The sequence below is a fragment of the Callospermophilus lateralis genome, chromosome 2, assembly GCF_048772815.1.
Source record: "Callospermophilus lateralis isolate mCalLat2 chromosome 2, mCalLat2.hap1, whole genome shotgun sequence".
In the NCBI taxonomy this organism is placed as follows: domain Eukaryota; kingdom Metazoa; phylum Chordata; class Mammalia; order Rodentia; family Sciuridae; genus Callospermophilus; species Callospermophilus lateralis.
In genome coordinates, this window is record NC_135306.1 from 158,584,888 (window position 1) to 158,597,281 (window position 12,394).

The 12,394-nt window shown below is 42.2% G+C and overlaps 1 protein-coding gene across 3 annotated transcripts in view; it reads right to left on the bottom strand.

Moving 5' to 3' along the window:
* The window catches only part of Trim66 (tripartite motif containing 66), a 48,214-nt gene that overhangs the window by 18,688 nt on the left and 17,132 nt on the right, over nucleotides 1–12,394 (bottom strand). For 2 of the 3 annotated variants that reach the window (XM_076844197.2, XM_076844195.2), the window contains exons 2-9: nucleotides 11,816–11,919; nucleotides 9,853–10,000; nucleotides 8,712–8,844; nucleotides 8,275–8,391; nucleotides 5,925–6,039; nucleotides 5,231–5,377; nucleotides 2,872–2,989; nucleotides 872–1,779 (exon numbers count right to left, since the gene is read on the bottom strand). In XM_076844197.2, the coding sequence (XP_076700312.2) occupies nucleotides 872–1,779; nucleotides 2,872–2,989; nucleotides 5,231–5,377; nucleotides 5,925–6,039; nucleotides 8,275–8,391; nucleotides 8,712–8,844; nucleotides 9,853–10,000; nucleotides 11,816–11,919 (1,790 nt within the window). Of the gene's footprint in view, nucleotides 1–871; nucleotides 1,780–2,871; nucleotides 2,990–5,230; nucleotides 5,378–5,924; nucleotides 6,040–8,274; nucleotides 8,392–8,711; nucleotides 8,845–9,852; nucleotides 10,001–11,815; nucleotides 11,920–12,394 lie in introns of those variants that run through there. The other variant, XM_076844196.2, reaches the window with a different exon arrangement.

Below are 12,394 nucleotides of genomic sequence, written 5' to 3' on the forward strand. Positions count from 1 at the left end.
CTCAATAAACCCTGGGCCCTTTTCTGGCATCACAATAATTATTCCATATCCCCTCTCAAAGGACTGAAGTCGCTGGAGATGTCATTTGAAGCATTATCTGAAGTTGTCAATGTTGGAGCATAATTGTGAGACCTCACATTTTGAAATAAAGTAAAAATCTATGGAGCTTCTTTGATGATGTAAGTGTAGTTATAGGTTTAAAGGAGACACTACCACAGCAAAAGTGAGAAGGAGTAGTGACAAGGGGCTGTAGCAGGAGATAAAACAAAACAGGAGCTAAGAATGAAGATGTGGAATGCAGCAAAGATTCCAGAAGTACAAACTATGCCTCTTCAATTACTTATCTTTTCGCTGAGAAATTAGAGGAGCAGCATTCAATTTCCCCCTAAAGAAGGAACAAGGCCTCTTATGTGGCATTATAGAAAAGTCAGAAGACCTGCCTCCAAGTTTTATCTCTACTTCTAAAAATTGTATAATCTCTAGGCAAACTGCTTGCCCTCTCTAACCCCTACTTCTGCATGGTGATGCCTACTGAACAATGGTGTTAATGGATAAATGATATGGTTATAGAAAACCATATGCATAACTCAGTAGATGTGAATAAAGTTTAAGTAATGTCTGTATAGTGTTAGAAAGTGCCAACCACTAGGATCTAATGAATACCTCACTCCATCCCTCAAGCCCAGGTCTATGTTGGGATTAAGTACTATGTTCTCTGGAGCTTCTCTGAGGTAGGAGCTTGAATCTAAGGTAGTTGTGAAATGTGAGGTCTGAGCTTAAGGCCACCCTAAGATGATGAAACTGTTTCCTGTGCCACCCTATGACCAGAGAGGCTGAGTTTTCTGAAGAGTCCTTGGATGCGGCAGCTCACCTGCAGGGTGTCCTCCTGGCTCTGGGACTGGACAGGTGCTGGCTGCCTCACAATGTAGTTGATCTGCCCCACAATGGTTTGTTGTAGATGCTGAGGAGATTTGGTCTGACTCAGCTGCAGGCTGGGCTGCTGAGCCTGGAGGAGCAGCTCCAAGTCCTTCTGCATCTCCTCCAGCTCAAACTTATGGTGCATTATGTCTACATTCTGGGAACAGGCAGGCCCAGGAGGATTCTCATGTTGACCTGAAGTCAGATGCTGGGATGGAGGTAGAGGTAAGGGTGGCTGCTGCAGGGGTGGAGGTGGTAGAGGTGGAGGAGGTGGCAGCTGCTGCTGTGGCTGTTGCTGAAAGTGGCTAAGCTTCAGCTTCTGGTGGTGGCCAAACTGGACTTGAATGGAGGGAGTCTGTAAGGTGGACTGAGCATGGGTTCCTTGCTGAATGTCCTGTGGTGGGACTATGCACACTGGCTGGGAAGTCAGCTGCTGCTGCCCAGGCCGCTGGGATGTGCTTTCCTGTTCTACAGGGGGCTGGGTTTCCAGCCATGGCTGTAGCAGTTTTGGGGGATGACTGCTACAGGCCAGCTCCTTCTCCCTGATCAGCAGGGTAGAGCACTGCAGTGACCCCAACTGTTGGGGTACCATCTCAGAGGGCTGTCTAAAACTCTGGGTTGTGTGTATGCTGGGTGGAGGGATCTGGCCTTTGAGGGAGGGTGAGATGGGGGAGCAGTGGGAGCAGCACACAGATGAAGAACACAAAGCCGGAGGCTGGAACTTGTGTGAAGAGTGGCTGAGAGCCTCTTGCTGAGCCACAGGGGGTTGGTGGCTTTGATAAAAGGAAGATGGCCCCTGCAAACCTCCATAAGCAGGAGTATCTGTCCGGGAAAGCTGTCCACCTTCAGTAGTTATGCAGCCTGGAAATTCAGAACAGAGAGTTTTTCCAAATGTATATGCAGTTGTTTCCCCCCCCCCCGCTTGCTACTTCCTGCCCCTAAGCCTAAAGGACATTATTCAACAAACCTGTACCAAGTATAAAGATTAATAAATTCAACTTCTGATTTCCAAAACTCAGTCTAGAATGCTGCCAGTAATAGCACCTGCAAGAACCTGCTTTAGCAGGCAGTTAAATTTAAGAATTAGCTGTTTTTACCAGATTATCAGTTCTGACTCTGTTCTTATCTTACTAAGGAAACCATGGGCTCTTTCAAATAGCACCCACTCGTTTTCTAACACATCAGCCCTATGGAAAGTCTGACTAAAAGAATCAACATTGGGTGCAGGAAGGGCATATGCTAAAAAGTAGCAAAGGTAAGACAGGCATCTCTCAGATAAGTCTCTAGATACAAGTCTGAGGAACTGTGTGTTGGGCAAGTAAGATGGAAGAGCATAGGGAAGCTCCCATACAAGGTCAGTGCCAGACACCAGCACTGCCCTCTGGAATCTCTGGGCCTCTAGTGCATGAATGGATTATATTATTGATCTTGTTTAGATGAAATTTACTTAGGGGAAGACAGCTTCTAAAGGACAAGGGGTGTGTTTGATCCATCTTTGGTCCTTTAGTGCCTAACCCAGAACAGGTGCCCACCAAGGGTATGCTGAGTTAAATCAAAGGGAAGAGGGAAGCCAAAAATAAATCTAAATACCACTTATCATTGTGCTAAGTTCAAAAAACATTCAGTGAGATTAATGGCATCAAATGAAGGCAGCAGTTGGTCATTATTTTAACAAGCTCATTAGGCTGTCAACACAGGCATGACTTCTATAATGTTATTACAAAGTCCTATACTGCCTCTGTCATTTAGCTGCCCCATCCTCCCCCGCCATACACACACACACACACACACACACACACACACACACACAAGAAAAAGTTTGCAAAGTGACTTCATGACCACTGGCAATCTCAGGATTTTTCCTGGGTATATCCTGACCTATCAATAAGTTAAGATTTCCTATATTTATTCTTAGCAATTTGTTGAAAGCCCACAGACTAGTTCCTGGCTTACCAAGGGAAGCCAGCTGCTTGGTCCAGAAGTTAGGCTCCCAGGTGAATCTGATACTCCAAGGGGAACCAGGATCTGTATTACAATTTGTCTCAAGCAATCGCTGCATCTGAAACACAATCTGAAAACAGCAATAAAGGTCATTTATATGGGCAACTTGTGCCTGAATGAAACCCCCCCTCCCTTGTTCTTTTGATAGGCTGAAGAGCTCAAAAGTCATGCCTCTTCAGCCTCAGGTCATTCCCCATATTCTCATTCCCTTTCACATTAGTACCTTCTCATTCTCCCATCTGATCCTCTCCCTTTTGTTAAGGTTTCTGGGATCCCAACATTTTTATCTCCTCCAAGATCCAAGTGATTTGTAATTCCCCCTCAGGACAACAGTTGCCCTGGACAGCTCCATTCATTCTACTGCCTCAATATAAAAGACTATACAGGGCAGACATTCTCTGAGCTCCCCATTGTTGTCCTTCTACCAACATCCTTCCACCCTAGTCAGTTGCCCTCCTCCTCTGTAATTACTCTCATCTATTTTTCATCACTAACTCTTATCTTCAGGACTCTGGCAAGTATCCAACTTACTCTGATATCATCTAGTTAACTACCTCTTACTTATTTGAAAAATATTTTAATGTCAGTCACCTTTACCCCATTTTTCAGCTCAGTCACCATATCTAGACCCTCTTTGGCATTTAGAACCATTCTACCTACAAGACCTTATACTCCAACAATCTACTCCCAGATTATAACTAGTTCTTACTCTTTCAGAGCATTTGCTTCAACTTTACTGGACTCTCTAAGCAGGCTCCACCAGTCCAGAGGGTCTTCCCGGCTTCCCATCATTTTACAGTATCATCAGTGCCCTAATTCTCTCCCCATCACCAATTCCTAAACTTAGGTCAATCTAGACATCCCAAAGCCATGTTATGCAGGGCTACATATGAGAGCATTAATTTCACCCTCAACCCTTTTTCTTATCACTTCTTGTCTCCTTTCTCTCCCACTTTTCTCGGTGACTAAATCTTCAGTGCCACTCACCCAGTGCCTAACCCTCTTATTATCATTTTCAACTTTGCAGAGGAAGAGACCATTAAAAAAAACTCCCCTGAAATGGATCAAATTATGTATATGCATGTATGAAGATGCCACAATGAAACCTACTATTTTGTATAATTATTATGTACCAATAAAACATTTTAACTCTCCCCCCGAAAAAAAACTCCCCAAATGTGTATTTCCACACTGAGCTATATTATACTGTTCCCTTTCTGTTCTTCCATCTCAGAGGGAGTGTCCTTGAGTTTGAGTTCAACTGGTTCACTCTAGGATCCTATCTTGTCCTGCCTTGTCTGTATGCTTACTCCATCACACATCTCTCCTCCTTGTCAATCTATTCTCCCCTATAAATATATGCATATGTTTGGAAAGGAAATTTTTCTCCCAACTCTGCCTCTTTCTCAAGCTACTTATTTCCCTTCTATCTCTACTTTCCCATGTTCCATCACATAGTCTCCTCATACTGGCTTCCTACTCTTCAATTTTGCTAGAACTCCTTTCAAAAGATCACCAGGAACTTTCTGATTGACAGATCTCATGTGACTCTTCACTGTTTATGCTGTTTCAGTGTTGTTCTATTTCATGGACAACACTGACCATTTAAATTTGAGACTGTCAATTTCTGTGTACCACACTCTCCTATTTCTCCTCCAATTTCTGATAATTTCTTCTCATTACTTTTCAGTAACCCTCTTTCTCTTACTACACAGAAAATGATGGTATTCCCTGGATTCCAGACTTGCCTTTCTCTTCTTTCTCCACACACTCTCCTAATGGTGATACCACCAATATCCCAGTGACTTCCTCATCTCAATTGCCAACCCTGACTTTTCTCTGATTTCCACACTCATCTACCAAAACACCTTTTTGATGTTGCCTTTTAGAAGCTCTACAGGCCCCTTAGACAACATATCCAAATATAAACTTCTCTCAAACTTCTTCCTCTTTCTCCTGGGTATCACCATCCTCCCAAGGCTAACACTTCAACTCCTCCTTTCCTCTTAGCCTACCATTCGGACCTCAATAACTTTCTGTGACATATTTGCACCACTGCTCATGTCCAGGACAATTTCTAAATCCATGACCTAAGATAAAGAACTACAGACTTTCCTAGCTAAGTTAACTAGAGTAAGGTGGAAATATCTCAGCACAAAAGCAGTGACTGAATTTGAAGGATGGATAGAGCTGCTTTTTCCATTCTGTTAAAAGAAAAGGCACTTCTCAGGGCAGTCTTATTACCCCTAAGACAGAGAGGATGATATGATCAGCTTCAAGGACATGCTAAGGGATGGGAGGTTCCTCTTACCAGCTCTTTGCTGAAAAGGAAAGGAACGCTGGTTTTGCTGCAGACAGCCCAATTGATGAAATTCTGCACATGCTCGAACTGACGGTTGAGAACCACAATGCTTTGTAATTGTTGTTCCAGCTTCCGCTTTCTCTCATTAGTAATGCCCTTGGTACAGAGAGAGAAGACACAGTCTCTGATCTTGTTCTTAGGCCTGCTTGGTAACTCTAGTGGTCTGTGTGTATTAGTGTAAGCACTGATGGAGTCAGATGAGATTGAACCCCTGAGAGAAGAACAGCAGGACAAAGTGCTGCCATGGACTACTGACAGGTAGAGGAAGGGAGAGATGGTGGCAAATATGCAATGGATAAAGAATGAAGAAATAAATGAATGTCTACATCTCTTGGGAATAACCCACTGAAGAAGATGGGCTGTTTTGTGACACTTCTAAATCTGTAACCTTGAACAGTCAAGGATGGCAGCTGCCTAAGAGAGTTTGAACTGAAAGTCTGAACTGATCTCATAGCCCTTAATGAGCCATCTTCCCAAAATTAGGCTCGAAATTTTAATACACAAGTAATAGAGACCTATGGAAACTGCATATCTGAATTCTAGCCCCAGATGTTTTGGGCCCTGGGACTAGTTTCATATATGCCTGGTCTCTGATCCAGGACAGCATAGATCTCATCCATCTGATCCATCTGTCTACATATACCTCCAACTCCTCTATGAGTCCATTGGCCTGTTTGTTCAGCTCATTCATCAGGACCATCTTGGCCATTTTGATCTGGTTTTCCACCTTCCTGTGCTGATGCTTCACTTCAAAAATCCTGTAAGCACAATGGGATGAAACAGAGTGAGCCCTTCCCTCATGGCCCATAAGGGTCAAGAGACAAGGAAGCTAAAAGTCAACAATTTAGAAGCTGCCTACAGAGATCAGGGCCCAGAAGGCACCAAATAAAGAAAAAAAACTTCCTCCACTCCCCGCAACCCTTTGTAAAAGCCTAGTCCACTTGATCTCAGTGAGCCAGTGGCCCAAAAGTTAACTTTTGGGGTTGAAGATATAGCTCAGTGATAAAGTGCTTTTCTGGCATGTATGAGGCCTTGGGTTCAAATCCCAGCACCCTCACACACACACACCCCATATGTCACATCACCAAAAGTTAACTTGTTTTTTTCTAGGCAAAACCTCAAGTCTAAGTCTACATACACATATATCCAGAAGCTCCACAGTTGGCATAGCACTAGACACAGGATGGAGAGAGTGAATAAGGGCATGTCATACAATTTGGTGTCTATAAAAGGATGATGCTCCAAGAAACAATGTCATGAGGTAAAAGGAACATAGGTGTTCTTCAATAGATGAATGGATAAAGAAAATGTGGTATATATACTAAATGGAATATTACTCAGCTTTAAAGAAGAGAGAAATCATGGCATTAGTCATTAAATGGATGGAGTTGGAGAATATCATGCTAAGTGAAATAATCCAATCCCCAAAACCAAAGGCCGAATGTTTTCTCTAATATGTGGATATTAATTCACAATAAGGCAGGGGGACTAGAGAAGAACAGTATTACCTTAGATTAGGTAGAGGGAAGTGAAGGGATGGGGATGGGATGGAATGTGGGGATAGGAAAGATAGTAGAATGAAGCAGACATTATTACTTTATGTATATATGTGACTGCACGACCAATATGATTCTACAACATGTATACTCGGAAAAAATGAAAAATTATATCCCATCTATGTATGATATATCAAAGTGCATAAATGCTTTCTACTATCATGTATAACTAAAACAAATCAAAAAATTTATTAAAAGAAAGAACTTGGGTAGAGATGGAAAGTAGACCAGTCATTTCTGAGGACTGGCAGGGGTGAGAAAAGGAGAAGAACAAGTTTAATAATGTATATGGGGTTTCTTTCTAAGGTGACAAAAATGTTCTATAAGTAGATAATAATTACATACAATTGCACAATTCAGTGAAATACCAAAAACTAATTAATTATGCCTTTTTAAATGTTAATTTTATGGTATATAAATTATATTTCAGTAAACCTATTTTAAAAAGTAAGGACAGAGGCTTTGAAGTCACCACAGACCTAGCTTCCAAATCCAGTTCAGTCACTAATTAGTTGTATGATCTCAGGTAAATCACCTAACCTCTCTGAACCTCAGTCTTTTCATCAATAAAATGGAGATAATTCCTGACTGAAAGAATTTCTAGAATTAAAAAAAATAATTAATGTATGATGCCCAACCCAGTCTCCCATGTGATTAGCTTTCAGTTCTTACTAATTTTCCTATAAAATCATTTCCAATGATTTTATGTTTTTTAAAAAAAAGTGTGTCACATTAGATTGGATAGAGAGAAAGGATGGGAGAGGAGGGGAGGAATAGGGAGGATAGGAAGGGCAGCAGAATAGAATAGACAATATGATTGATGTATGTACATTCCATGTATGTATTATATATCAAAATGCATTCTACTGTCATGTATGACTAAAAAAATAAATAAAAATAAAAAAATAACAATGATTTTATGTCATTGTAGATTTTTAAAATATATTTGTTTTTAGTTGTTGATAGACCTTTATTTTATTTATTTATATGCAGTGCTGAGAACTGAACCCAGTGCCTCACATATGCCAGGCAAATGTGCTACCACTGAGACACAGCCCCAGCCCTCTTTTGTAGATTTTTATGGAAAACAAACTGCCACTGACTTGTAATAACCTCAAAAATAAATAGCAGAACTCTTCTCCAGTATCTACTGTGTAACTCTTCTCAAGCAGGCACTTCTGGCTAGTTTCATGAAGCAAATATTTTGGTCCAGACTCACTCTGATCATCATGAGCCTCAGTTAACCAAGTGATGACCCAAAGACCCTCACCAGCCTTGAGGTCTCTAAGGCCAGGATGCCTGCCTTCTAGGACATGCCCACATCTCTTTAACCACATGTCTTTTCCATAGACACCACATCTGATTGCCTAGTGCCAGGACCTAGAATGTGAGGGAGCAGAGCATTTCTAGCACTGGCAAGGGACTAGCCTGTGCTACCTGTCCTCAATTTGCTTTGCAGATGTCTGTAGACTGGATTTCTTATGTGCCACCTGTGCAGTCACACTTTCCAGAAGCATCCTCTGGTTTTGTAGAACTTCTTCAACATGTCTGCATCTAGGGGAGGAGACAAGGAAAAAGCTGAAGAGGATTGGCTGCTATTCTGACCATGCTAATCAAGCAGGAGTCCTATAGTGTATAGTTTCAGCCAGGCCCATTGAGGCCATGATTATATCTTGAGACAAATGCACTGCAGGCTCTTGGCCCATTAAACTTTCTCAAGAGAAGCCATAACAGGAGCAGAGAAATACTTCAGCTCAAGGACTGCAGGTTGGCTTGGGCATCAAGAGGATTTTGATGCTCTGGGAGCCACAGTCCTTACAAGTAAGGAGTTCAGAGTCCTCCCAAGCCCATTTCAGGCAACCCACAAGCCTCACCTATGTTCTTTGTGTTCCACCATCAGGCAGCTATGGCATGTGAGCACATCACAGGTCTCGCAGAATAGCTTGAGCACTTCATGTGTGTGTAGAGGACAGTACAAAGCAAAGTCCCCAGAATCACCATTCACTCCTGCCACAGAAGATAGAGAAAGTGGGCTTCTCCTCCTCTGGTAGACTTCTCAGTTAAGTTCACTGAGCAGCCTTCAGCCCTCAGCCCTCAACAAACACTATAGAGACACAGAGCTTGGGAGAGGTGGTACAAACAGGATATGCTTCTTTCCAGGATGGGCAAGACGACAAGGAGGAATTTAGGCTTAGCCTAGGAGGATCTAGGCTCAGCTGTCCAGAAATAACACACTACCAAGCCCTAGCATCCTGCCACCTGCCAGAAGCTGAGGAAGGTGCTTACTAATGCTGTATGTGGTTCTCCTGCAGAATAATAATCCCTCTAAAATTAACCTAAACTTCTTCATTAATTAGAATTGTTATCATGGGATTGAAACCAGCTTCTTAGCCTGGCCAACAGCTCCCTTTCCTATGAGTTTGACAACTGTAGAACCCCTTTCTCCATAATTCAAGGGCCTTAATAAAAGCCTTTCAAGACTGTCTTTTATAACAGACGGTGTTGGATGGACAAAGACAACCATGATCCATACTAAGTTAATAAGTCACTAAATATAAGTGAGGCATAATTGCTCTAAACAGAGGTAGAAGGTAAAACTCAGCTAGCTCCCAGGATAATTCAAGATTATGCTCTCTTTGGGCTGGGTTGTAGCTCAGTAGTAGAGCGCTTGCGTGGCACATGTGAGGCACTGGGTTCAATCTCAGCACCACGTAAAAAAACAAATAAAGGTATTGTGTCCATCTACAACTAAAAAATTAAAATTAAAAGAAAAAAAGATTATGCTCTCTATACCATCTCACCCACACCTACCCACCTGACCCCAGCAGGGAGTAGCTGTAATGAGTCACCCCCTTAGACTGTAAAAGAGACTTCCTCCCTTTGAGAAAGGCTCTGGAAGCACACTTACTTTCTCCCTTAGCTGGGAAATAATATCAGAAAACAATTCTCCAGGGATTCTGAGGTTTACTACTGCCTCAGGGCATGAGAGCCAGGTGGGAGAGGCAGGAGTGGTACCTGAAGATCCCTTCTGGGCCCTGGGAAAGATCGAGCCCCCAGGGGCAGGGCCATGCCGGTGTTCCTCTGTGCAAGAGCTGCACAGCCAGCGATTGCAGTAGGTACAGAGGATGTGTGCTGCCCTCTTCTCCTTGCACTCAGAGCAGTTCTGAAAGTAGAGAATGTAGAATTACTAGCCATATCTTCATTGCTCTACAAGTATAAAATATACCAGAGACTGGGGTTTTGCAGGGTTGTTCTTCTACTATTTGGGATACAGTCTACTATAGAGTCACCTGGCAGTGCTAGTGAGGGAAAGCACCCTTTGTGACAAAAAAGTGGATGCTCTAGGTGCTGTTCACACAAGTTCTGTGCCAAGGCTGAAGATACTCAGATGAATGAGCCAAGGATCTACCCTGAAGGCATATACAAACTAGGCAGGGTGATGCCCATTAAATGGGTAATGCTGTAATAAAAAGATGTGACAGGTGCTAAGGAAGCAAAAGGGGGGTTTCCAGGAACTTGACCCAGAAGTGGTCAGGAAAGTTTCATCAAGAGGTAATGTTTGAGTTGGATAATGAATGACAAGCAGGTTCACCAGGCAGACAGGGAGGAAAAAATTATAATAGAGGGAAAGCACAGTGGGGTGTAGTAGTACATGCCTGTAATCCCAGCACTCAGGAGGCTGAGGAGGAGGGATCTCTTTAGTCCAACTATTTGTGATGAGCCTGGGCAACACAGCAAGATCCTGTCTCAAAAAAAACTAAAAATAAGACTTGCGCTTGAGCGCATGCTTGTGAGCCCAATGACTTGGGAGGGTGTAGGAGGATCACAAGATTGAGGCCATCTTTGCAATTTAGCAAAGCCCTTAGTAACTTAGCAAGACTGACCCTGTCTCAGTCTGACCCTGTAACTCAGTGGTAAAGTGCCCCAGGATTCAGTCCCCAATACAAAAAAAAAAAAGCAAGGAAAAGTAGAACATTTAACCTGCCTTCTGAGGGGAGAAAGCCCCAGATTTGGTAGTACACAGAAAGATGACATATACACCTAAGATAAACCAAGTATAGAAAAACTTTCAAAGCTGTGTTTCTACACCTGGGGTCTGTCTGGCCTGAGAGTACCTAGTCTTTTCCTATAGGGTTCAAATATTCATTCATTTGGTAGCAAATACCTTGCTAGGGCTGATGTAAAACATCAGAAAAAGAGAAGACTTGGGGAATCTTGACCTGTCTATGCTGAATCATACAGGCCATCAAACTGAAATGAAGTCTCAAAGTTTTATAATTATTCTATAAATTCCTTAGAAATTGAATGCATGAGTCTATGGGTCTATATCCTTAGCACATAACATAGGGCCTGACACATAATAGATGTCCAATAAGAATCAGATACAGGAACAGGTAAAAAAAATTATTGAATGAATAAATGTAATAGTAAAGATACCCCAGTGGAAAGAGGAACAGAAGGAGTACCAGTCAGTAAGTGATGTGAAATTTAGAAATAAGGAGAAAAGTGATAGCTGTTAAACACAGGCAAAATTAATGGGCCCATTAAATCCAAGCTAGAGTGTAACTTTCAACTTGGGGGGAAAAATGGAAATAAAAGCCCTGTAATTATGTTTTTCAGTAAGAGCTATAAGAAAGAGGAAAACACCTAGATAAATTAAGCAATACTTAATGTACTTTAAAATACATTCACCTTCCACTAAAAGCATTCACACACACACACACACACACACACACACACACACACACCCCTATGTGTGCCACATACATACGCCTATAATTTTCACTTGATAAAAAAAAATTCCTGCTTTGCTTCTCCAGGTTCAAAATCTCTTATTTCATTTTAGATAATAGATGGATGATTGGACGGATGGATGGATGATTAGGAAAATCAATGGAGTAGGAACTATCAGAGTAATGGGTGAAAGACTTATGAAAAGACACCTCACAAATCTGAAAAGGATCACCTTTTGGCTTACCCTGGCCATTTTGGGGTGCCCAGTAGGAAAGCACTGTAGAAAAAAATGTTCAGTTACATCCCTGGTAAGATACACTCGCTTACATCCAGGACAGGAGATGAGCTCTAGGGGGAAAAGAATGACAACAGAGTCAGGGCAACATAAAAGATTATATACAAGGCCTAGGCAGAGACTTTCAGATATGCAGCATCAAGATATGTGGAAATAACCACATAGGCCAAAATGAGCTGCATGTGATGACATAGTCTGCTGTTATCATGTAGGTATTTTGAACATGATCATCCCACCAGAGGCCTTCCCTTCAGACCATCTGGTCTCCTCACATTCCTATTTTTAACCTATTCCTACCTTCCTCCCCTCATGTAGTAGAATGAACCTGCTACTACAAACCCAACCCTACTCTGCTTCTGATAATCAGGTACCTTCCTGCTGCTCTCTTCCTCATTCCACATTCCAAATCCCAGCTGTATGCATGTATATGTGTATGTGTGTGTGTGTGTGTGTGTGTGTGTGTGTGTGTGTTTTAATTCCTGAATGATCAACTTGTGTGTGTGTGTGTTTTAATTCCTGAATGATCAA